Source organism: Hyperolius riggenbachi, chromosome 3 (genome assembly GCF_040937935.1).
Source record: "Hyperolius riggenbachi isolate aHypRig1 chromosome 3, aHypRig1.pri, whole genome shotgun sequence".
NCBI lineage: Eukaryota > Metazoa > Chordata > Amphibia > Anura > Hyperoliidae > Hyperolius > Hyperolius riggenbachi.
In genome coordinates, this window is record NC_090648.1 from 229,782,624 (window position 1) to 229,809,480 (window position 26,857).

The 26,857-nt window shown below is 40.4% G+C and overlaps 1 protein-coding gene across 1 annotated transcript in view; it reads left to right on the forward strand.

The window, feature by feature from the left end:
• SND1 (staphylococcal nuclease and tudor domain containing 1) overlaps positions 1 to 26,857 on the forward strand; it is a 977,252-nt gene that overhangs the window by 937,307 nt on the left and 13,088 nt on the right. Inside the window, exons 19-22 of the mRNA XM_068275928.1 lie at positions 5,521 to 5,644; positions 15,037 to 15,106; positions 20,315 to 20,428; positions 20,531 to 20,734. Of these exons, the coding sequence (XP_068132029.1) occupies positions 5,521 to 5,644; positions 15,037 to 15,106; positions 20,315 to 20,428; positions 20,531 to 20,734 (512 nt within the window). The remainder of the gene's footprint in view (positions 1 to 5,520; positions 5,645 to 15,036; positions 15,107 to 20,314; positions 20,429 to 20,530; positions 20,735 to 26,857) is intronic.

The window sequence follows — 26,857 nt, forward strand, 5'->3', positions numbered from 1 at the left end:
TGCACTCCATATGGAAATGGGTAGACAAAGTAGAGGGTGAACAGTCACCTTGGAACGAAGAACTCAAACTTTATTTTATTGTTTTTAATTCATTTTATCATTCATGGGTGCTCAAACCATAGTTACTGGACAAAGCAGGATAAGTAGCATGTCGGGAGGTCAGCGTACCAAATAACTTAGTCTTTATTGTTGCTCAACAGTTAAATAATCCAATGTATATGACATAGTGGACTACCTTCTACCAAGGAAAACAATGCAGGGAAATGTGGAGAGGGGAAGGGGCGGATTAGGTGTGGTGCACTCACAGGCAGCAGGTGTTAGGCTCAGCTCCCACTTGTTGCAAGCTCCACTCAGCGCAGGAAGTGGATTCTAACTTTAACAACAGGATCTGCTTACTGCGTTGAGGAATATGAAATTGCTGCATTTTTTGGAATGGACTGATACACAAGCATAATTAAAGCCTATGAGAATGAATTATGTCCACATTAGGCTTGTTGCTGCGTCGTGTGCTGATCGCGGCACATGTGTTAGACATAATGTATATGCAATGATTACTACACTGGGCACCAGCAGTACATAGGGTTAAAAAGTATACACAGCTGAGTCATGATAAACTGCATAAGAAGCACACTGAATTGCTGAGAAAATGCATTGCAAAACAACGTGTATTCTTCTGGCTTTACAGTCTACATATTGTCTACCACCAGTACACTTGGCCCTGTAAAAGACAGAGTGCCAGCAGCCAATTCTTTTGCTTGTGAGGAATCTGAACTCTGATGTTGCTGACCTCCACATGTTGCTGAGAACACACGCATTAAGCCGCACACCCACAGATCGAAGGATAAACACAGCAGCTTGTGTCAAAGGAGAGCAGTCAATATGCATTCGTAATTAGCCACTAGTGAAGAAAGATATCAATGATGAATATTTTGTATCTGTGTAATGCAAGAGCAGCTAAACCAAAGGAAATAAAACTGTACTGTAAGTTATCAATTTAAATAGCACTGTCAACTACTGCATTGCTTTATAGTGTGCAATGAACAATTCAAGTTTCCTAACTGTCCCTCAGTGTAGCTCACTATCTAATGGCCTTGCTTTAGTCAGTCCAAAGGAATTGTCCTAGTCTGAGGCAGATAATCTACCAGTGTGTTTTGGGGATGTGGGAGGAAACTGGAGTGCCAAACAGATACAGTAAATGTCGTGCCTGACTTCACGAGCCTCTTAGTAGCTGACATGTGCCTCCATCAGTACTTCACATTTACTGATGCCTTCAGTGATCTCTTGTACTGTACATTCTCAGGAAAATCTGATAACAATTCTAAATAGTACAGTGTAAATCAATAACGTAAATAGGCTCTGGAAATGTTGTTTGAATTACGGAATATTATCTCCTTCATTTGTAATCTAGGATTTTTAAAGCATACCTGGACTAGCTTAAAGTGAACCCGAGGTTAAAATAAACTGATGAGATAAAAAATTGTATTTATCCTCTTACTCCTAAAATGACTTTCTAAGATACTCCATGGTTTTATTTTATATTTAAACATTTACAAAGTAGATTGAATGTTTTGTTACCTCTGCTCAGTAGCCGTCTGTTAAGTGGCCCAGAGTTAAAATACATGAGCTATCAATCTTTTCTATCTCCTTCTGCTCTCAGAAGTTGTATGCCAGGAAAACTTTTATGGCTGTAATCTACTTATCAGTGAGGTTTACTATATTCTCGACAAGGTACCGACAAGACAGAAACTGTCACTTCCATGCCTAAAGGTTAACTCTCTCAGTTTGCAAAATACAAGAAGTAAAACAGCCCGGTTATTTATATGTTTTACATTGTAGATACACATGTTAATCTCATCCTGTCTCACGTTACCTCAGGTACACTTTAAGAAAATGTAAAGTCAACTTTAAATGGGAAAAAAGGGGTGACCATCTAGTTAAACAATCCTCCTCAACAAATCAGCTGATGCTGCCACATGCCTGATACAGTACAACATCCCTTTGTCACTGTTACCATTCTGGTTGGCTGCACAACTTTCTGTGCGCAGCAGTAGAACCCCCTTTTCTGTCTGGACTGTTAAGCCAGTCTGTAGGTATGAATGCATTCAAGTGGTCTGTGCAGATGCTGAATTTCCAGTGTCAGCATGTGAAGAGACACGATTATTTCAGCTGTGAATAGCATTGCTTTAATTTAAAATGATAGCAGCAGACCGCATCCTGACGCAGTTGATACTTCTTTTTTTATACAGTGCTTTGCATGGCATATAGGTGCATGCTTTATTGATTGTGATATCTGCTGTAATCATGTCCTTGCCACATACTTTCTGTGGTATTTAGCATAAGAATTGCATGGTCCACAATAGCTTCAACTGTACAAATTTAGCTAGTTGCAGCTAGGACTCAAAACTACCTGAGCATGTAACATAAAAGGCATTTCATCACTGCCAAAGTTTAGAAACGTTATGCTGGGTAAACACGTTACGTTTTTTCGTGTGATTTTGCGACTTGATCGTTTTTTCGGCACGATACCGCATTTGATTCTGCCCTCGATTCTCTTATCATTCGTTTTTATTATCTTTTTCCATTCACCGCTATGAGAAATCGAGCACGGAACCGATCAGGTGCAATATCGGACATGACAGATTTTATCTATCTGATCCATCTATCGCACGGAAAATTGTACCGTGTGTACCCAGCATTATAGCTACAGTAAGATGGCATCTGCTTTTGGTTACAAATCAAAGCTCTTGGCCAGTAAGCTGACACTTTACCCTGTTTGACATTTTGAGCTGTCATTACCAGTGTGAATGCCCTGTCAAGTTGTCTGTATAAGATGATTAACCGGAGCTTCATATTAGTTGGATTCCCCTGTTGCTGAAAATGGCCCCAGCCTGTTCTATATCAGATATGCAAGGTGGGTTGGAGCTATGCACCAGAACCCAGTTGGAATGGGGTTCCAGTGAATCTTGCTAAACAGACTATGGCCTCAATTCACTAAGCTTTATCAAACACTATAGATTTATTAAACGTTTTATTGATAAACATTCGATAAATATACAACACCTTAGTGAATTCAAAATGAGATTTTACCCATGGGGTAAATTATCAAACGTTCTGTAAAGTGTTTGATAAAGCTTAGTAAATTGAGGCCAATGTGTTGGGGTATACTAACTTTAAGCATTAGGTGTACCTCTGTGTTTATGTGCACCAGAGATGCACACTAAAAACATAAAGATAAATTCATTTTCTTCCCCCTAAATTTGCCCTAGACTACAATAAATACACTACATGATATAGACATATGGCAATGGTAGGGATTAGATTGTGAGCTACTTTGAGGGACTGTTAGTGACTAGACTATATACTCTGTACAGCGATGCTTAAGATGTCGGCGCTATATAAATACTAAATAATAATAATAAATAGGGTAGAGCTGTAGAGTAGCTATTAAATAGAAATCGGAACTAGTCCTTGGTAAGAGTACTTGTAGAGCGTGCAGACAGGAACAAAGAACATCGATCGGGCCCTAGGCAATCTAACTGTGGGTACACATAAAGACTTGAGATATATTATCACGTTATGTCTGGTGGCCTTCCCTGGCAGTTGATTGTACAAGTACTTTGCAAGAAAACTAGGGGATGTGTTCACATTGTTCACAGACTATCTGAACCAGGTTTATGGGTGATAAACAACACACTTCTGTGCTCAACATTTCTCAATGGATTCACAACAGCCCTGTAGGGAGTGCATACATAAGTATAGTACTACTGTATAACTTAATTTGTAGTCACTAACCCCAAATTTCAAAACATATTGAATTAATTAGCAAAATGAGTTTAAAAATCATGTATAATTGGTACAGGAGCTGACAGTAGTTACAAAAGTTAACACTGGAATGCACAAATTACAGCTCATATTACATTTATACACTTTTTTTGTAATGCACTGAAATACATAATAAAATGATATATGAATATCGGTTTGCATAATAGCTCAGCTGAATGTCATAATAGTGACTAGGGAAAAATCTGTATAAACCATTTTTGCACTACAGAATTTGCATAAACCTACATCAACACATAATTATTTGCATCTCATGGACCATCCCTACTAGTGACATATAAGGCTTTATTACAGCAGATATGTTATTTATTATATATAAAAGATTCCTGTGTACAAAACAGATATACAGTCACAATCAGATATGTATATCGGATTTTACAAATACAGCAATTGCCACAGCAGAAATAATTTGTTTTCTGATTGGCTATCATATTTCCTTTTTGTGGGCTATACACTGCCATTACTGTATATACAAGTTATTTACAATGACTTATCTGAGAGAACATCATATTTTTTCTTTTAGTTACAGTTTAAATGTATTAGGAGCCAGAGCAATTTTTGGTACATAGTCATTGGCCAATCAAAATTGGATATGTATACCAAGCTGTAGACTGCTGCAGATCACTATATTCATTTCTGTGTTTCTGCATCTTTAGCCACAGACTTCTAAAAGCATTTTAGTACAAAACTACAGTACTGCCACCTACCGCACCGCAGACGTCTATATATGTTTTTTATCCTAATATTCCGCTGCCACAGACCTTTACCGGCATTTAGTACAAACTATTCGATCTGTGCCAACTTTCTATTCGGTTTAAGATATGCAGATAATTCCAAGTTGATGCAGGATTATGCAAATGTTACTGCTAATCTATGCATCTTTAAAATTGACTAGTCAAATGCGTCCACTTCAATTTACATTTTATATTTTCATAATAAAAAGCATAATTCTGTATAATAATAATCTGAACCATCTCAAATTTATTTACACATCAGTGACATTCCCTACCAACTGATGTGGACTTTGCTACATGTAGATTTTGGCAAGACATCTAATAAACGCAATTAAAACATAGCTGTTACTGGCCTGTAGCTTTTTAAAAAATATACTTGCAGGTGAAGGGCTAGCCATGCATTAATTCTAGATGCCAATAGTGATATTTGTTAGTGTGCATACAGTTTGACTTTGATGCTTCTGACTTTCTATACATTGTGAATAAGCTGGATGAACTGCTTGTGGTTTCATAGTTCCAAATGGTTCTGGAATATCTATTATTTTATACGTGACATTTGTCTTCACTCCATGGTGTAAGCAGCCATATCTTTATAGATGATTCCAGGAGCAATCCTTTCCACCCTGGAGATGTTTGATATGATGAAGCCTCTGGCTTAATGTTTTGTTCATCTGTTTAAGACTGGCGTTGCCTTTAGGACTCGATGTCCTTATTGAAGGCTGAAATGTCATATTGCTCAGCAGCTCGGCATATACCATAAGTGCTGATGATAAATATATTGCTTAAAGACAAATCACAATCTAAACTCTGTCTATTATAAATTACCGTAGAATGACAGGATAATTGCACATTGTATTTTCAACAGTCAGAGTGAGCAAAGACCTACACCACTGTCCTTCACATCCTACTTCAGTTGTATTTGATAGTTTACTTTACCTCTCTTTAGGCACACAGCTTGAGAAGCTCATGGAAAGTATGAGAAGTGAAATTGCCAGCAATCCCCCACTAGAAGGATCGTACTCACCACGTCGTGGAGATTACTGCATTGCCAATTTTATTGATGGAGAATGGTAAGAAACATGACAGGGTATATTTACATATGCTAACTGTTGTTGAATAACTTTATCTGCTAGAATAAGGATTAATGTAAAATGGAGATTTTTTTTTTTTACAGTAAGTATCCTTATTCTTCTGTAAAACAAAGTTTTTTTTTTTTTCTCTTTTGTGAATCTGTTCATGCTATCACCTGTGGGAATCAGCCCATACTGCCTTCATATACTCTTTACTACAGCATGATGTTCAGCGCTGTGTAATATGTTGGCGCTTTAGACATACAATACATAATAATGATACAAGAGTCTCTAATAAGGATGAGGTGGATGACCACAACCCCTATTTGTAGCATCAATTAGAGCCATGTTCGGTCCATACAATGTCATACCAGGTGACCGTGTCTACAATGTAGTTCCACTGGGGCCCAAATGATAACCAACCACTTGTAAATAGGGGATACACTGCACCGTGACCCCCTCCCATCAGTTAACGACTCACCAGATGCAGAAGCCTCAGTTGGTCAAATAACTTCTGTGGGGTGAGGCTAACAAGCTATAGCATACATGTAGTACTGAACAAATTTGTTCTTAAACCTGTGAACGAGTGCATACATGTAGATTTAAAGCTTGTCTATACTTTGTCTGCCAAAAATAAATTCAAACCGCAGTAAAAAAAAATTCAAAAACCCTAAACGGGGTGCTAGAACTTTTTATTCCTAGAGTTGGGCTTTAAGTTCCTCACAAAAACACTCCAAAACATTTTCATGTTACAATCCTTTTATGTTGAAATTACGTTTGCAAAAAAACCTGACCTGTAGGAACATCATGACCGAAGTACTTCAGTAGCTATTATATGCAGGTTAAAAGACCTTGGTTAAGCAAAAATGAACAGAAGTCTTAATAGCCCTTTCAGAAACCTTTACTTTATAGGCTCTCTGGAAATCCCAGACCCATCTTGGCAATGCTTACAGCTACAAAGCAACCTTGCACACCTAGGAATTACATTAGTTGTTATATATGAAGCAGACAACAAATGCGTTTTTATAACCTAATCAAGCAGCATAAATTATAAACAAAAGTATTTTGCCAGGATCTCTGTACATTGTAAAGGTCAAAAACAAATAGTAGAACTATACCATACATAGCTAAACAAATCTGAAGCACAGTATTATTATTTAGTATTTATATAGCACCGAAATCTTCTGCAGCACTGTACAGAGCCTATTGTCTTGTCACTTAACTGTCCCTCAGAAGGGCTCACAATCTATTCCCTACCATAGTCCTATTTCTATGTATGTACTGTAGTATATGTATGCTAGTCTAGGGCCAATTTTAGGGGAAGCCATTTAACTTGTGTCTTAGGTTTTTGGGATGTGGTAGGAAACCAGAATGCCTGGAGGAAACTCACACAGACATGGGGAGAACATACCAACTCCTTGCAGATGTTGACCTGGCTGGGATTCGAAAGGACCCAGCGCTGCAAGGCGGGAGCGCTAACCACTACCACACTGTGCTGCCCAGTATATTAAAGAGGAACATTTTTTCTACAAACACTTATTGCACAAAGAGTTTCTTCAAAAAGAGAAGGACCCAGTTTCTTATTACAAAGGGTTATGCATATATGAGGTACCCACGTAAATAGGGGAGAAGGAGATCCTGTGTGTGTGTGTGTGTATGTGTGTATGCATGTATGTATGTATATATGTGTGTGTGTGTGTGTGTGTGTGTGTGTGTGTGTGTGTGTGTGTGTGTGTGTGTGTGTGTGTGTATATATATCACGTCCCAAGGTGCATTGTAAGAAGTGCTTAGCTATGGGAAAAACAGAATAACATAACGTTACACTAAAAACTAGAAACCAGGGCATGCAATACTCAAAAGTAGTGTACACCAAACTATTTCTTCCAAAGTAATTAATCTATTTTTCACAAAGCAATTCGTTAATGACTACATGTTTATCAAACAGATTTGAATAGTAGATTTTAAAGAGAAAGATGTGCATACAAAGATGGCATGTTCTTAAAGGGAACCAGAGACGCCAGCAAAAAGAAGTTATACTTACCTGGGGCTTCCTCCAGCCCCATACGCACGGATCGCTTCCACGCCGCCGTCCTCCGCTTCCTGTTTCAGCCAGTTCCGGGTCCCGTAGTTTCGGCCAGTCGGCGGCAGCACGCGGCCAATTGTCCGCATTACAGGGGCTCCCGGCATGCCCTTACGCGTGCGGCTGCATACTGCGCAGCCGCACGCGTAAGGATATGGAGGGGAGCCCCTGATCATGCGGATAATTGGCCGCCTCCGCCGGAAGTGACGGGACCCGGTACCGGCCGATCCAGGAAGCGGAGGATGGCGGCGTGGGAGTGATCCAGGCTTATGGGGCTGGAAGAAGCCCCAGGTATGTATGAAATCTTTTTTTCTTTTTCTGTGGCTGGCGTCTCTGGTTCCCTTTAATGACTAGTAGACCTAAGCCCGTTTTAAAACGGGCTCTAGGTCCGTGTTTCTGGGCGCGTGCCCCCACCACCCACGCACAACCCGGCTGCTCACACGCCGCACACCCAGCCGCCCACTCACACGCCGCCCACTTGGCTCCCTGTCCCCGCCCTCCTGTCTCGGTGAGGCTGGGTCCATGCTGCGCACATGCACAGTAGCAAAAAGCACGGACAATGCTACACAGAGACAGGTGTACGCAGGGACATAGGGGTTTTATTATATAGGATATCAACATTTAACACCTCTCCTTATGATTATTGCTAGTTAGTGCAAAGATGCAAGTCAATAGTAAAGTGGTTTAGTCAGGTTAGTGCAGCATCAGAGATCATCTTAGGTATCTGACTTAATAATTTATAGATCTCCTCCTAACAAGTAGTATTTAGCAAGTATGCCTGGTGTATTGTACCTTATTCCAGGTACTCCAAAGTGCTTATATGTATTACCAGTTCTTGATGTAGACCATCTGCAGTATCTTTTTAATGTTTTTAAATAGAAATATTACAATTTGTTTTAAAATATATTGAATCCACCTCAGAAAATGAATGTACTACCGGGACCTGGGTGAGAAATACCACCCTGATACATACAGGTCTTTTAAAATCAGATCACTTTGTGTAATGTGTTACAGCAATACTTGCAAGTACTTGACTGCAGTCCACAAAATAACTATACGTTCTGAACTGGGCACCACAGTCAGAAACATGAGTTACTGTCTCACCACTTTTGTTGGTTCTGTTCTTGCTTTACAGACGTCTAGTTATTAATTCAGATGTCTCATTGCTTTTTTTTCCCAGCAAAATATCACTTGCCTGCCATTGGCTGAACTAAACAAATGTTTATCTCTTGGATCATTCCCCACCAAATTTATTCTCCACCAAAATTATTCCCCATCAAACTGGCTTACCTTGTTTTCCTTTCAGTTAGGTAAATAAGCCAGTTGTATAGACAAAAATAAGTGCTTCATTATCATATATTGTATTACACTCACAAAGTTTTCTGGGCTTAAAGCTTTTGGAAACTTTGGTATGATGCAAAATAAATAACAGTAGGGGCTGTAGTTATATGTTGGATTGTGCCACTGTTTCAAGTCTAGGTATAAAGTCTTTAGCCAGCACACCATTTTCTGTGGCACGTATTAACCAATAAATACAGCATTTTAGGATCATTGATTGGCCCTTCTTCTAAGCCGGAAGAACAGGCAAGAGAGAACTGCTTTTAGTTCCTTGGTGGGAAGAAAGAAAGGTTTCTGCATAGATCAAGACATTCCACTGAAGGGGTACAACTTTGCATAATAAAGTTAGATTAATCTATTCACCCCATGGTGTAATAAAGACACTTGACTTTTTTTTTTTTATAACAATGTTTTATTGAACAATAAAATTTTGAACAAAGCATATAACGTATCAAAATGATCCAAGCATACAGTCAGGATTATTACAACACATTTGAAGGGTTGAAAAATGGAAATGTCCATTTAATTAACTGTATACCTGGGGGGTAGCTCTTTCAGCGTGCCTACTTTGTCACTAGGAACAATAAACTTATAAAACAAAATAGAAGAAAAAACACCCTCAAATCCCACCCACTTCCCTTGCTCTGCTCCTGGGGATCTGCTAGTGGGTCATTTCAAACCAAAATGAGAGGAAAGGTGAAAAAAGAAAAAATGGTTACAAGTGACTGCCAGTAGAGAAGAGAAACACATCTCAATTGGGTAGCTCCAGATGGCCCAAAGTGCCAGATAATTCCTCTATGCAGTACCAGGAGGAGTATTTAAAAGGTTCAACCAGATGATATGTTTCTTCTTGGGTGAAGATCATTTTAATGAAGGATTTCCATTTTTTGAAGAAATGTTTTTCTTTATGCATCATTGTGTCAGTTTTGTCCATAAAAAAAGATTTGACATCCTGAATCGTTGGGGGTGTGGGGTAGATCCACCTGTTGAGGATAGCTTTTTTTTTGCGGCTGCTAAAGTTACAAAAAGGATATCTGGGATGGGGTCACAAGTATGATTACCACAACCTAACCTGGACAGGAAACGAGAGACTTGTGTCCAAAAATGCATTATTTTGAGGCAGAACCACATGCAGTGTACCATATCTGCGTTTGGTAGTTTACACTTAGGACATTCTGGTTTATAATCAGGCGGAGGGTGGGCATAGTGAATATTGAAGGCGTATTTGGCATGGTATAGGAAAATAAGATGGGATTCTCCCCATGCCTCACTGATTATGATTCGTCTAAAGGTGGTCAAACCCTCCAAGATTTTGGCAGCTAGTTGAGGATGGGTGAAATATTTGGTCCATTTTTGGGCTTTGAGATTCTGAAGGCCTTTATGCAAATCAGATAGGGACAGTCTCTCGGTTCCTAGACGAAAGAAGGACTTCTCTGTTTTATGATGATATTAAAAACTTTAACCTGACCCAGGTTTTCAGTTGCCATGCCTTTTGTCTTTGGATCACAATTCAATTCTATACCCTTTCCTGAATCCTAATATTTTATATAGGCTTGAAAAGGATGTTGTTCCATGTGTACTAAGTAGTCAATAATCCCACATCTTAATGAACACCCAATTCATTAATACAACATGGGAATCCTACTGAACACAAGCAGACACAATAAAAGACAACTTGTTACTTTATGTGGCCATACAAATGCATGGGCTCAGTTACTGCATACTAGGAGCTGTCCAATGTGCTGAATTGGTAGTTTCTTTGCAACCACATGTTCAGCACTGAGGAATGTTGCACACTCAGCCAGAGGCATAGCTACAAAGCATATGTACCTTCACAGGCACCTCTCCCTGCTTCTGAAAGTGAACTGTTTATTGTACACTCAAAAGGTATGTGTGCTATGTACAGCTTCATATGTCTGCCACCATAATCTTCTCAGAAGGATGTTATTTACTACACTGCAAACACAGTAACTGTAGACATAACTGGATGAAGTTTATTTAGAGACATTGTGATGAGACTAATGCAGAGTGCACAGATCCTGCAGGAAAGAAATGTTTTACTATAGCTGGTGGTATAATATATTTTTTTTCTTCTATTGGATATTGCAGTGTGTATTGTGCATCTAACAGTTGTCGTTTAAGTTTTTGTCTTTTTTGGTTTTCACACTCCTTTAATTTTTTCTCATTTCACCGTTTCCACTATTTTTTCTTGCCATGTTTTCCCCTCTTTATCATTTTCTGTTGGGTGATATAAGTAAGTGATCTCACTAGGGCTATTTTAGTGCAGCAGTTAAAGGTTAGCTAACATTTGAAAAGCACACTGACAGTTCAGGCGGGTCCCATCCTTACTGGCAATGTGAATACTTTGGTGTGCACTTTACTACTCATTGCCACCCTTTTCTGTGATAAGCTGGCTCACAGGTAAATGGTACTACTTAGGGTACACCTACTAGGTGGAAGCTATCTTAGGTTAGTGGTTACATAGTTATTTAGGCTAAAAAGGCATGCATCTGTCAAGTTTAACCTCAGTCTCTGCAGGTTTGATTAGGATAGGTGGACAGAACACATCAAGCTTGGGGAGGGAGAGGCTTTGTGAAGGTTTTGCTATGAGGCCCTATAATTTCTAGCTCTACCCCAAATGGTTACAATCTCTTCACAATGCATGTCGAACTGCTGGCCAGCATAGATTCCTCTTAAACATAAGACCTGAGTTCTTCCATATAGTAAGCAGAAAAAAAGTACTTTTTAAGTACATAAGTTCCTGAAGTACCTTTAATAGATTTTATTCTTGACAGTGCAACTCTCCATGTGTATGAAATCCAAGCCAGGTCACCTTTTGTTATATGTTGTGTACAAGATACAGAGGCGCCAAAAGAATAAAAGGTAATTAAATGAACTTAAAAAACCAACTGGTTAAACAGAGGAGGCAGCGGTGGTCTTACCCCCTCCAAACAGACACAGGCAAGGACTGCGATTCAGACAGTCAACAATTTATTCGGAACTCCAAAAAACAATGCAACGCGTTTCACGGGCCATACATCCCGCTTCCTCAGGCAAAATACAGTAGGAGTCACAGCATCTGTATTATATCAGCGAGCTCGGCGCCTCGCTGATATAATACAGATGCTGTGACTCCTACTGTATTTTGGAGGGTTGTTACCCTATTTTCCTGTCTACAGAGAGCGACTTTTTATTCCTGAGTGGGGTCAGGATTGTTCTCCCCACCTGCCTATACAGTGGTTGCCTATTGGTAACCCTGGTTTGTGAGTATAATTTCAACTTCTCATTTATTTTGTTGTCCCCAAGACGAATTACACTATTGGGGCTCTTGGTGTCCCTCTGCTTTATTTTGTTATATGTTGAATGTTTTGAAATTGTAATCAAATGATACATCATTGGCGGATTTTGATTTCTACATTTGGCTAAGGGCCCTGCCGGATGAGAAATTATATCTGTACGATGTCATGAGATTGAGATATCAAAGCTATTGTTTAATATAGTGATAATTATACAATATTGGTTAATAGATATACAGTATATAATGCTAAGGTTTAGAATAAACATTAAGAGGTCCACTGAGCTGGTGTTCCTTTCCTTGTGGAATTTAAGGTCACAGATGTCATGACCAATCATTAGAAGTGTAGGAAATAAATCTCTGTCAAGCTAGGCTTCTGGTTGTAGAAATTGTATCTTGGCTTCATAGTCAACAGTTGGTTGTTGTGTGACGTGATTCAACCCTAGGTTATTCTGAGCCAGGAAAAGAGGCTTCGTTCATGAATGTAGTTGAAGAATTTAAAAGTTACATCATAGCATTATTGCTGGTCCAATCAGAAGGCAGAACAGTAGTAATACTGAGGACCAACATATATATGTTACGGCCAGAACCCGAAGTTTGGCCACTTCTAGTTCTGGCCGGCCACTTCGGGTTCTGGCCGGCCAATGCGCGAAGTGGCCGCTGCGCTGCGGCCAATGTTAGAAATGGATTGATTCCTCTCAGGTTAATGTATCTTCTGACCGCAGCGCAGCGGCCAAACGTATCACAACTTAGTGAATTTATTGCAATTCAGCCGGCGGCAATGTAACAATTCAAGCCGCCGGCTTTTTCTCTGCGCCTCTCTCTCCTTCCCCCCCCCCCCCCCCCCTCTCGCTCCTCTTCTATGGGCAGCCGGCGGGGACACGAGTGGCAGCTGGAGTCGTTCGTCGCGGCAGGGGAATCCTGCCGTTCTTGCAGAGCGGGTGCTGGCAGAAGCAATGTCTGCAGCCTCCCCGCTCTGCTGCCCTGGCGCCACGAACGACTCTCGGGGACACGAATGTCCCCGCCGGCTGCCCATAGAAGAGGAGCGAGGGGGGGGGGGGGGGGAAGGAGAGAGAGGCGCAGAGAAAAAGCCGGCGGCTTGAATTGTTACATTGCCGCCGGCTGAATTGCAATAAATTCACTAAAGTTGTGATACGTTTGGCCGCTGCGCTGCGGCCAGAAGATACATTAACCTGAGAGGAATCAATCCATTTCTAACATTGGCCGCAGCGCAGCGGCCACTTCGCGCATTGGCCGGCCAGAACCCGAAGTGGCCGGCCAGAACTAGAAGTGGCCAAACTTCGGGTTCTGGCCGTAACATATATAAGAAACCAGCAGGAAGGTCTGGACTCTTACATACACACATTCATTAATTCTCTTTACAGACAGACACATATACACACATACATACGCTCAAAGAAGACTACTACAGACAATAGATTCCATATACCGATTGCACAGCAATTTAATCATTCTGTTTTTATATTTTTTGTAACTTATTTTGAACTGTACCTTATTGATTATTGAACATCTGCAAAAATCAATAACGTTTAATTAAAATTCACATTTTACTGTCTCCTGAGGCCTTTGTTTTTAAACTACTTTAACCTATTTTGGTTCCTGGACGTAGTTTCTACGTCCAGGAACCATGCGCGCTACCGCGCGCCCCCGCGGCTGATCGTGCGCGTGCACGCGCACTCCCGGCCGCGGATTCGGTAGCCAAGGAATCAATGTATTGGGCTACGGAGCCCGATCATTGATTCCTCTCCCCCGCTGAAAAAGCGACAGCTTCTCTCGGAAGCTGAGCTTTTTCTGGCCGTCTTCTTCCTGATGCGTCACTCTAAGCGCGTGCTACGCTTAGAGTGACGTCATGTAAACAAACTCATGGCCGCCATCTTGTGGCCAAAAAGTAATACTACACCTGGAAAAAAAAAACACAGAATTAACACACATTTACATTATAAATCTATTGTTTACCTCCCACCCTCCCAAAAGTACCCTAATAAAATTTTTAGTATAAAAAAAAAAACCATTACAATAAAAAAAAAAAAAACATGTAAATATTTACCTAAGGGTCTAAACTTTTTAAATATCAATGTAAAGATGAAATATTTCTATATTTTTTTATTTTAAACTTGTAAATTGTGATAGATGCAAAATGGAAAAAATGCACCTTTATTTCCAAATAAAATATTGTCGCCATACATTGTGATAGGGACATAATTTTAACAGTGTAATAACCGGGACATATGGGCATATACAATACGTGAGTTTTAATTATGGAGGAATGTATTATTTTAAAACTATAATGGCTGAAAACTGAGAAATAATGAATTTTTCAATTTTTTCTTATTCTTCCTGTTAAAATGCATTTACAGTAAAGTGGCTCTTAGAAAAATGTACCCCCCAAAGAAAGCCTAATTGGTGGCGGAAAAAACAAGATATAGATCAGTGCATTGTGATAAGTAGTGATAAAGTTATAGGCTAATGAATGGGAGGTGAACATTTCTCACGTGAAAACGACGGAACCTGAATGGGTTAAACCCCTTTCTACACCTTTTATTTGCTAAGTCTGGTAGTCAGTATATGCATATAAGGCCCAAATGACATTCTATTATTCAAAGTATAGGTAAGCTAAACTATAATATTTATTTCAAATGTATTTATTTTTTTCCCCAGGTACAGAGCACGGGTGGAAAAGGTGGAGTCACCATCTAAAGTTCATGTATTTTACATAGATTATGGAAATGTGAGTTTTTGCTATATGATTTATCTGCTGTATATTGCATTTATATTTTGTCTTTGGTCGCATGCATTTCTGTCTTGTCACCAGAACCCAGTTTCGCTTTTACCAGACTGAGTGGCTCATTAGACATTTCTGTAAAAGCTAGCTACAGCCAGTTCCTTGATTATGAAGATTCTTTTTTCACATCACAGATGCTTTTATAAATTGGAAGATTTTTGGAGTCCCTTTGAATTCATCTTCTTTAAATTCCATATCATGTGTGATAGTGTAATGTCAGTCTGTACTTCTGCGTTCACAATTCTGATAAAAAAAAATGTCCAGAGATAGTTCTTTATTTGTAGCGAGCATATTACAAAAGTTGCCTCATAAGTTTTCCAGTAGAGCTTCCATAATTGGGGCCAATACAGAGTACAGTAAAACCCTCATTTTCCGGAACCATCAGCTATCTGCTGGTTGCTTGAGAGGCAAATAGGCCTAGCTAAAACAGTTGTATACCCCACTCTATATACATACCATAAACTATGTATTAATGTTAAAATATAGTAATTAAGCCAATGGACAGTTAAATTAATTTAACAGAGGTTTATTACTGTCTAAAGGTTGTACAACTTAATGCATCCTGAAAGTCCAGGATTTTCTTTCTTGCTGCTTGAGAATTCTGCTTCTCTTTCTGGATAACGGGGATTTTACTGTAGTTCTAGCTTTGTTTTCACAATACAGTAGGCATTCACCAATTATCAGAAATCACCACTCCCAAGCTCAGTGCATAGAAATAGCTATTACTGTTTTAACACTTTAAAAGCTAGGGCAGAAGATGTATTTATAGTTAAGCCATTCATAAGAAATCGCATGTCAGGTGTGGAGTATGAAACCGCATTATAAGTTATTGCTAATTGCATCTAACTCAAGCTAGCAATGGCCATTTTCTGAAACCTACTATACAATGGCTTCAATTCTTCAAAGGCTTTGATAACAAACACCAAGTCGTTCAAATCCCGCATTTGATATTTTAGACTTGTGTGTGCCAAATTCATCAATATTTTCACGTGTGGTAGATGTTCGGTAATTTACAGAAGAGGTTACAGCAGTTGTGTGTTGATACCGCTGTTCTCTGTGCAGTGAGGGCATTAGAAAAGAGGCATCCCTGACATCCCTTTAGATGTGCATGTTTTACTGCCTCCGCTCGCTCTGAATCTGCTCTAAATCTGTCCCATCAGTCTTAACATTCTATTTACTTACCACAGCTTAGATGAACTTCCAAGAAACAATACACATGCCCTGCTTAGGTTATTTTCCCACCAGCTCGCACTAGCATCTCTGCATATTCAAACAGGAACTCAAGGGGTTACACTACCGAAGAGTGGCAGGAAAACATGTTTTGTTCTTTTCTCTCTTCCTGCTGCCTGGGGGGGGGGGGGGGGGTCGGAGAACTAGACCCTCCTACAAAACCAGAGGAGACAGGGGCCTGCAGGAGAGAGAGAGAGAAATTTCCCTGTTGGCTCTCTGCAGCTGTCAGTCAAAGGGATATCCACACGGAAGCCTTTTGCAGCTGGTTATCACAACCTCAGGACAGCCGGTAATGATCAAACACATTCCCGTATGTTACTGCATGCTGTAACCTTGATTAATTGATATTTACTGACGTGTTGAGGTATTTACCGCACAAGTCGGTAATTTACCTCACTGCTTGGAAATTTCAGCTTTTTATGGGTTAACAGCTTTGATGAATTGACATTTTCCTAAGTGCTTGGTAAAGTCATCTGTTTTCAGCATTACTGTATGCGGTAATGCTTGATGAATTGAAGCCAATGTCTGCAGAGAAACCAAAGTAAGCATGCTCAGTGCAAGGAAAAACAAAGGTTGGGAACACTTATGAGAAAGGTACCATAGTTTACTGATTAGAGCAAGGTGAGACACTTTCAGTAGAGACGTAGGCATTAATTGTGAACCCAGAAGCAGATCAGAAACCTTATCCTTTGTAAATCTATATTATTATAACCATGCACCTTTCCTCTGTAATTTCGCTGAAATGTATGGTTGTGCTGTACATCTCTGTCCCTTTCAGGTTAGGTTTTCTATTACAGCTATGAAGTAGTCTTCCAAGGTGTTCTGTGATGTGGTTTGTTAAGAGGGTGATTCTTTAAATATATCACTGCTTTAGTGAAGCCTTTATCCAGGGGCTGTGATAATGCATATCTTTACAGTGACACTTGTAAACATGGATATATTAAAACCCGCTTTTATGTATTAGATCATGACCCAGCATTAACTGCTGATGACCTCGGTTGAATAGCTGTTAATATTGTATTCAAAAGCATTAACCTGCTGAAGGGATTAGGCAGCCCTCTCTTTCCTTTGGCCTTTCCAAGCTTGGATGGAGATTTAAATCTCTCAAGTCTCTGTATTATATATATTACATAAATAAATTTCCTGCATGGTCCCTTGGGACTCATAAAAAGCGCTCAATTTAATATATTCCCACAGATTGAATCTTTTCTCTGCCGCAGTGTGAAGTAGGGCTGTGCCTCAGATTAGAGTGAATTTGGTCTGTTCGCAAACAAACAAAACAATTAGCAGCATTGAGAAATATGAACTTTACCAACAGCAGCCAGAGCTAGCCTGTGAGCTGAACAATTATGTATGTGATTACGTTTTATGTATTTAATGTAGCAGAGAAATGCCTAATAGATTATTGGTGAGCTCATGTCTTTTTCTCGAGCTGCTGATTTTGTATTGCCAGGTATTTTACTGCTTAGATTTATTTCTAAGCATTAAAAAAAACAGAGTTGTAACCGCCAGTAGTGCAATAGTACTATGCCTCAGCAGAGTCCATTTATTTCCATTGCTATCATTGATCATATAAATAATAGTGGAAATCAAGCCTGCCAATCCTTTGTGCCAGAAATGTCATCAAACTGTGATCTGTGCTGGTCTATGAAGCAGCACATGAGAGCAGTTGGGATTATGGGGCTTGAAGGACCTGGCATGCTCTCTTCAGCTTCAGCTCAGTGTCACTAGGAGAGGTTTGAGGGGCATAAGGGCATAGAAGTCAACTGCCTCCCTTTCACTGTTACCACTTAGCAGCAGTGCTGTAAAACAAAGCTTATTTTCTGTGGTACCAAATTCCCAAGTGCCAAGACTAAACAGTCTGATAGTGCTGTGCATACTGATTTGAGAAAGGAATTCCGTGAAACCTCAAAAAAAAAATGCAGATCACCAATAGCCAGTCTAGTGTAGCATATTGGCAAAGATACGTAATTCAAGGTACTCAGAAGCTTGGGTTGCCCAGGAAACCACTCCAATTTGCAGTTGAGGATAATAACCCTGTCGCCACTCAGGTGAATTAGGCGGCGTCTCTACATGGTTAGTATGTTCACACTTAAAAAGTAATGCTAAACTATCAACTTCCCAACAGGCGTAATAATGAAACCTAGAGAACCAGGAACTACTCAAAATTTATAAAATACCTTAAAGGTTAAAAAAAAATGTTGGTTTACCTCCCAAGTTATGTCAACAAAACAGAAGTGGCAAAAGTGTTTATTCAGTGCATCAATTAACTTTTGCCAATTCTTTATTGGCAAAATCATTTGGGAGGTAAGCCAACCCTTATGTTCTCTTTTACACCTGTTTTTAATTGTGTCATGTATTTTGGATGCTGTATGGTTGTTTAGTTTTAACTGCACATACTAAGCTCTTTGCATCTGCTGAAACTAACACATCTTAACTCTTTCTGAGCCTTGTAGAAGTAGCATTACAAAAGATAAATTATTAATACAGTAAAGTCCCTGTTATGCGGCACAAGTGAGCATTGCCTGATGTGTATTGCCTGGATATGTGTTCTTGCCCATCACTTGATAATTCAACACTAACCTCCCCAGCAGTATCAGTCTTTTGCCCTGGCCCTCCCATTATCCTGATCAAATCAGTGTTACAGTACAAAATTAATCTGACACCATTGCAACTAAATATTGTCAGAACTGGAAAGGATCACTGTAAGAAAAAAATGGTGAGCCTCTGGTAGGAACTGACAGCGAGGTAAGTATGTAATACTGATTTGCAGCTACGTCATGTGTTTATTTTAAATAATTTTTCTTGCTTCAGGTTCCCTTTGTGTGTTGTTGTTTTCTGTAATATTTAGCCTACCCTGTAGTGCTCCTACAGGATGAGTTGGCTTACTCACTGCTGTTTATTCCACAGGAAAACTACAAAGGTGCAGCTGAGTGTTCAGGACAGAGGTTGATATAGCCACCATTTCTTTGCTCATAGTTGCTGGGCTCCTATCTTCAGCCACCACCTCCCAGATCACTTCTGGGTCCAGGCTACAATATACTGCAGTTGAAGCTCCCACCTTTGCTGTATTACTGATCTCCATTATTAAGCCATTTATGACTGCTGTACTGTGCATTGGGTGATACCAATGGCTAAGGGTGGGTGAGGGGAGCACCAATTTCCATATGCACATTGCATTGACCTGAATATGAACACTGGGTGTTCTGGTATTCATTATAGCGTATGCTTTGACTGGTGGGCGACAAGTATTAGCTGAATGAGCTTTATAGTTTTTGGTGTACATGCTCTCACAGTTGTCTCAATATTTAAGCTATATATTTTAGTCTGTTTTGGATCATTGTTTGCAAGTAATTAACAAGTAATTAGGCAAGCTATAAACTTGTAGTGCAAAACTTGTGCTGGAGTCTGGTTTCACATTCATCTTTTTATCAGAATCAACATGTTTGCTTCCTTTACATAGCCTACTTTTAGATCTTACAGTGGCAATATTGCTTCTTAACATGGTTTTAACTCTGCTCTGATCCCCTCTAGTAAATAGAGAGATTCATTCCCACTGTTTAGTGTGGACAGGCACTGGCCGCAGGCAGCTCAGCAAGGCAGCTATGAACTTGCAGCAAATATACTGCTTTGGCCCCTAGTCTGGCCCACAGCTAACATGTATTTTTGTTCTTGACATCGTTTCATCTCCCAGCTGCCGGCAACAGCCCTCAGCTTATGATTGCCAACATTAATCCTTCATTGTAACCTCTGTATGAATATGCATTCTTGTAGGGCTTTTCTATGTGCATAAATATACTGAATATATGAGATTGTGCATAGATGTGTGCTCAGCTTCTTCTGTTGCTGACTGAACTGCATTTTGTATATCTGTGGAGCAAAATCATACCTGTGTGTATAAACTATTCTTCCATCTGATTGCAGAGAGAGGTTTTGTCATCAACTCGCCTAAATACCCTCCCTACAGCATTCAGTGTTCGCACACTCCCTGCTCAAGCTATAGAGTATTGCTTTGCCTTCATTCAGGTGCCACAAGATGTAAGTATAAAATACACTATAATATTTCATGTTACTGTAATATTCATTATAAAGTTTAGTATTCTAAAATCAGTCCTAATAATCCTTGCTTGACGTTTGCAGGAAGATGCCCGTGCTGATGTGGTGGATAACGTAGTCCGTGACATTCAGAACACCCAGTGTCTTCTGAATGTAGAGCATGCTGGAGTCGGCTGTCCACATGTAACTCTGCAGTTTGCAGACTCCAAGGATGATGTAGGCCTTGGGTTGGTTAAGGAAGGCCTGGTCATGGTGGAGGTGCGCAAAGAGAAACATTTCCAGAAAGTGGTGAGTAAATGTGTTATTCCTGGATAAACATCAAGATCCATGTTGTTATGACCCTGATAATAGTATAGGTTGCATCAATGGGACAAGTAGGTCACATACAGTGGCTTGCAAAAGTTTCGGTCCCTTGAAGTTTTCCACATTTTGTCATATTACTGCCACAAACATAATTCAATTTTATTGGAATTCCACGTGATAGACCAATACAAAGTGGTGTACTTATGAGAAGTGGAACAAAAATCATACAGGATTCCAAACATTTTTTACAAATCAATAACTGCAAAGTGGGGTGTGCATAATTATTCAGCCCCCTTTGGTCTGAGTGCAGTCAGTTGCCCATAGAAATTGCCTGATGAGTGCTAATGACTAAATAGTGCACCTGTATGTAATCTAATGTCAGTACAAATACAGCTGCTCTGTGACGGCCTCAGAGGTTGTCTAAGAGAATATTGGGAGCAACAACACCATGAAGTCCAAAGAACACACCATACAGGTCAGGGATAAAGTTATTGAGAAATGTAAAGCAGGCTTAGGCTACAAAAAGATTTCCAAAGCCTTGAACATCCCACGGGGCACTGTTCAAGCAATCATTCAGAAATGGAAGGAGTATGGCACAACTGTAAACCTACCAAGACAAGGCCATCCACCTAAACTCACAGGCCGAACAAGGAGAGCACTGATGAGAAATGCAGTGAAGAGGCCCATGGTGACTCTGGACGAGCTGCAGAGATCTACAGTTCAGGTGGGGGAATCTGTCCATAGGACAACTATTAGTTGTGCACTGCACAAAGTTGGCCTTTATGGAAGAGTAGCAAGAAGAAAGCCATTGTTAACAGAAAAGCATATGAAGTCCTGTTTGCAGTTTGCCACAAGCCATGTGGGGGACACAGTAAACATGTGGAAGAAGGTGGTCTGGTCAGATGAGACCAAAATAGAACCTTTTGGCCAAAATGCTATGTGTGTCGGAAAACTAACACTGCACATCACTCTGAACACACCATCCCCACTGTCAAATATGGTGGTGGCAGCATCATGCTCTGGGGGTGCTTCTCTTCAGCAGGGACAGGGAAGCTGGTCAGAGTTGATGGGAAGATGGATGGAGCCAAATACAGGGCAATCTTGGAAGAAAACCTCTTGGAGTCTGCAAAAGACTTGAGACTGGGGAGGAGGTTCACCTTCCAGCAGGACAACGACCCTAAACATAAAGCCAGGGCAACAATGGAATGGTTTAAAGGGATACTGTAGGGGGGTCGGGGGAAAATTAGTTGAACTTACCCGTGGCTTCTAATGGTTCCCCGCAGACATTCTGTGCCCACGCAGCCACTCACCGATGCTCCGGCCCCGCCTCCGGGTCACTTCTTGAATTTCAGACTTTAAAGTCTGAAATTCCAGCTGTGCCAGCGTTGCCGTGTCCTCGCTCTCACTGATGTCACCAGGAGCGTACTGCGCAGGCACAGACCATACTGGGCCTGCACAGTACGCTCCTGGTGACATCAGCGGGAGCGAGGACACGGCAATGCAGCCGCAGTGGTTTTCAGACTTTAAAGTCTGAAATTTCAGAAGTGACCCGGAGGCGGGGCCGGAGCATCGGTGAGTGGCTGCGCGGGCACAGGATGTCTGCGGGGGACCATTAGAAGCCCCGGGTAAGTTCAACTCATTTTCCCCCGACCCCCCCCCCCCCCCCCCCCTACAGTATTCCTTTAAAACAAAACATATCCATGTGTTAGAATTGCTCAGTCGAAGTCAAGATCTAAATCCAATTGAGAATCTGTGGCAAGATCTGAAAACTGCTGTTCACAAACACTGTCTAGCTAATCTGACTGAGCCGGAGCTGTTTTGCAAGGAAGAATGGGCAAGCATTTAAGTTTCTAGATGTGCAAAGCTGGTAGAGACATACCCTAAAAGACTGGAAGCTGTAACTGCAGGAAAAGGTGGGTCAATAAAGTATTGACTCAGGGGGCTGAATAATTACGCACACCGCACTTTGCAGTTATTTATTTCTAAAAAATGTTTGGAATCATGTATGATTTTCGTTCCACTTCTCACATGTACACCACTTTGTATTGGTCTTTCACGTGAAATTCCAATAAAATTGATTCATGTTTGTGGCAGTAATGTGACAAAATGTGGAAAACTTCAAGGGGGCCGAATACTTTTGCAAGCCACTGTACTTACTGATTTTATCCACTTCTATTCTTGGTCCATCTTGCAGAGACCTATTTTGCTTTCTTTTTCTTGCATCTTCTATAGTTTTCAATACTTCTAAAGTAGGATGGACATATTTGACGTTCTGTTATATATGTTATGTATGAATGAGTGTTCTCCCCTATTAATCCAAGGCACAATGACACAGGTAAATGATTTCTAATACAGATGAGATTTATTGTGGCTGTGAAGTACTGACGCAGTATAAATCGTACGGACTGATTGGCAGCAAGCCCAGTTTTTTGCAGACAATGTGCCATATTTTTAACTCTGCTCATAGATTCCTGATCATCACCACATTTAAGATAACACTTTAAGAATAGCTTTCATAAATATTCATATTTAAGCCTTATGATATGAAGTATTGGCATGCAGAGAAGTTCAGGCAATGCCATTTTTTGTTTTGCTGTTTGAGCATCATTTTGCCATTTTCTTGTTTTAATTTGAACAGTTTGCTTTAAATACCATTCTGCTTGTATTGATTATCAGTATTGTATTAGTATACTGTTTGATGGCACAAATGCAGAGTTCATCAAAGAATTTTATCTATAGGGGGAAGAGAAATGGGAGTTGGCACTGTTTAGCTCAGGGAGAGAAAAAAGGCATTTACTAGTAGTTTTCTGATGTACTCCTAAATGGGAGTCTGTTGCCCATTGCATCCCAAAATCAGGTGACTGTGATGTTATATCATTGGGAAATGGTAAGTGTACTTTGGTCAAGATTGTAAGAGGATGCACTGAAATTAAATCCTAGTCAATGCAGCCTATCTACATAAATTGATTTCCATCCCCACATTTGATGGGGTGGTTAGTAGCCAGCTAACTGGCTTTTCCACCGGATTTATTTTCTCTTTTTGCACTATCCTCGGTAAACTCTAAAAACTACTGTTCCTGAGAATCCCAGGAAGTCAGCAGCTATAGAAATAGCAAAATACCTTTCATCCTGCTGCTGTTCAATGTTTTCGAAAGACTGCCCTGCACTTGCACAGAACGCTCATGACGACGGGCATGCAGATGGGCTGTGCATTTGCGCACAACTCTGGCCAAAGTTGCGCACCTGAAAAAGCCACCAGCGGTAGGACGGAGGGGACCCAGAGGAGGCCGAAGAACCTCGCTGGCTACACGGGGCTGAAGGAAGCCCCAGGTAAATTCAGAAATACATTTTTAGGCATTACTCAGGGTACCTTTTAATATTAACATGAAACACCAGAATACAGAAAATATTAGAGAATCTGTAACATAAAAAGTTCCCCTGGAGGGTTCTCACCTCAGTAGGAGGAAAGCCTCTGGATCCTATCGAGGCTTCCCGCGTCCTCCTAGGTCCCACGGTGGCAGCGATCGAGCTCCCCGAACGGCGGGGATGTAAATATTTACCTTCCCGGCTCCAGTGCAGGCGCAGTAGCGGCATTTAGCTCCGAAATTGGTGGAAATACCTGATCGCAGTCGGGTCCGCTCTACTGCGCAGGCGCAAGTCGCCTGCGCAGTAGAGTAGACCCGACTGAAATTGGCTATTTCCGAGAGGAGAGCCACAATAGCACCCCCGTTGGAACCAGAAAAGGTAAATATTGCACAGCCTGACAAATTGTCGGCTGTGCATTCCGTGGGCTGCAGTGAGACCGCCGTCAGACATAGGAGGACGGGAAAAGCCTTAATAGGATCCAGAGGCTTCCCCCTACCGAGGTGAGTACCCCCCAGGGCAATGTTTTTTTTTCATTACAGAGTCTCTTTAAATCTTGACCTGTTCATGATGTTGTTGTTTGACAAGCTGGTGGAAGTATTTCTATAGCTGCTGACCTCCTGGGATTCTCATGAACCATAGTTAAGTTTACCGAGACTAGTGCAAAAAGAAAGAAAATGAATCCAGTGAGTAACAGAAGTTCAGACAGAAACCTCTTGTTGACAGTGGAGGTCAGAGAGGGTGACCAGACGTGTTTGATCTGAGAGAGAGGCTACTTTACCTCAGATAACCATGCTTCACAATCAGAAAAGCCTCTCAGTATGTACAGACTGTCAAACCACTTAGGATTCACTCCTTTTAGACTAGAATAGAAAGGTGAGGCTGCAGCGGGCACAAGTTCACAAGTGGAGAGAATGTAGCCTGGTTTATGGTTTTTGATTTCTGCTGAGGTACACATATGGTAGGATTAGAATTTTCTATCTATATCACCAATGTTAGAACGGGATGTTTAAAGTGTAAATATCCAGCTGACACATCTGAAATTGTGTGTGGATTAAAACCTCAAAGGATTGTTTCCAACATCTTGTAGAATCCATGCCACAGTGAAATGAGGAGATTTTCAGGGAGAATGGGAGGCGCTACTCAGTATTAATATAACATTTGTTATAAAGTGCTCAGTGAGTCAAGCATGTAGTGAGTATGATATCACTGATTAGATCGATTGTTGTACTTCCAGTGTAAAAGTAAGTGTGTCATGTAAGGCTCTGCCTATTGCTGCAGGATTGAGGGGTGGTATGGTCTTCTCAGGGGCATGCAGGTTATTGAACCGGAGACCTGATAATCCAGGCAGTATAAATGCAGAGCCTCACATGACAGGCTGTGTCTTTTTAGCCTGAAAGCACTCCTTGAGTTAATTAGAAACATTTTATGAATTAGAACTTTGAATTTAACTTAATAAGAAAATGGTTTGTGAAGCACTAATGTTTCATGGTTTTTATTTTTATTTTTTTTAACAGTATTGGAGTGTTAGATGTGTGTTACTTTTTCTTTACAAGTACAGACAAGATTGAAATCTCTGAAATGGCATTTGAGAGATATGATTAAACCGTTTCGCCCCCCACCACCTCTTAAGATATTCAATACAACATTATTGCTCCCATATGCCTTATATTGTAATGTAATGTAGCAGCCGCATTTCATCCCCATGTTGGAGGGAGTGCTGTGTCACAGGCTAGCAATGCATTGTTGCATTAACCTTAACACAGTCAGCACAGCTGAAGAGGAAAGCTATTCCTGCTCATCGGTGCTGGGACATATGGAGGTCAGGAACAGCTTGGAGCTGTCACAAGACTACCACCACATTATAAAATAAGGCATTGGGAATGAATAATTTTATATTGCATTGCAGATGGTAATAGGCGGATAGTCCGGTCTGGAAACTTATTTTTTGTGTATATGGCATTCAAAGTCCAGAGTAAGCTTGTCACTTGTGGCGCACTATTTAAACATGGGCATTTGATTTTGCTGCAAATATGGTTCTTGTAGCCATAAAAAGCGAGAAAAGTACGTTTGCCATAAAGCTTGAATGTTTGGGGCACAATGAAATTTATCTTCAAGAGGCAATTAGTTAATGTGTATAATGCCTCAGGTAGTAGTATCCAAATAGCGTGTAATGCACTGAAAAATGCGTTACTTGGGTACTTCAGGACAGATAAGCTCAAGCTGACAAACCCTCGCCATTCCTCCCCCCTATGCGACTCAATACCTCATTAACGGACTTATTTACAAGAGTAATTTTAATTGATATTCAGCTGAAGTTATTGACTACTATAAGCCCCAGTGCACAGCTAATGTAAATCAATACGGTGAAAATTCATAGTATCCAAGAAGTGGGTGCAGCCCCTTCTAATCTTGTGGACATGATGAAGTGTGTCATGATTAAGCAGACAACTCACTGTCCTCATAGTAATTGAACTATTTATGTCCTGTGACCCAGTTGAAGGATATTTTTTGCTTTCACATACTGAGCGTGAAAATGTTTTAACAAACGCAATAAAAAATGCAAGACTAAATCTAAATCTGTATTTTTTATTTTTTTTTAATTATGTGTTAACATGCTTTGTGGATTTTTTTTATTTTTTGTTTTATAATAGACTGCAGCTTGCTTATTTTTAACTTTGACATCTCAGTATGGTTTCTTTTTAAGTGCAGAAATGTTAGCACTATACAATGGGGGTGAAAGTC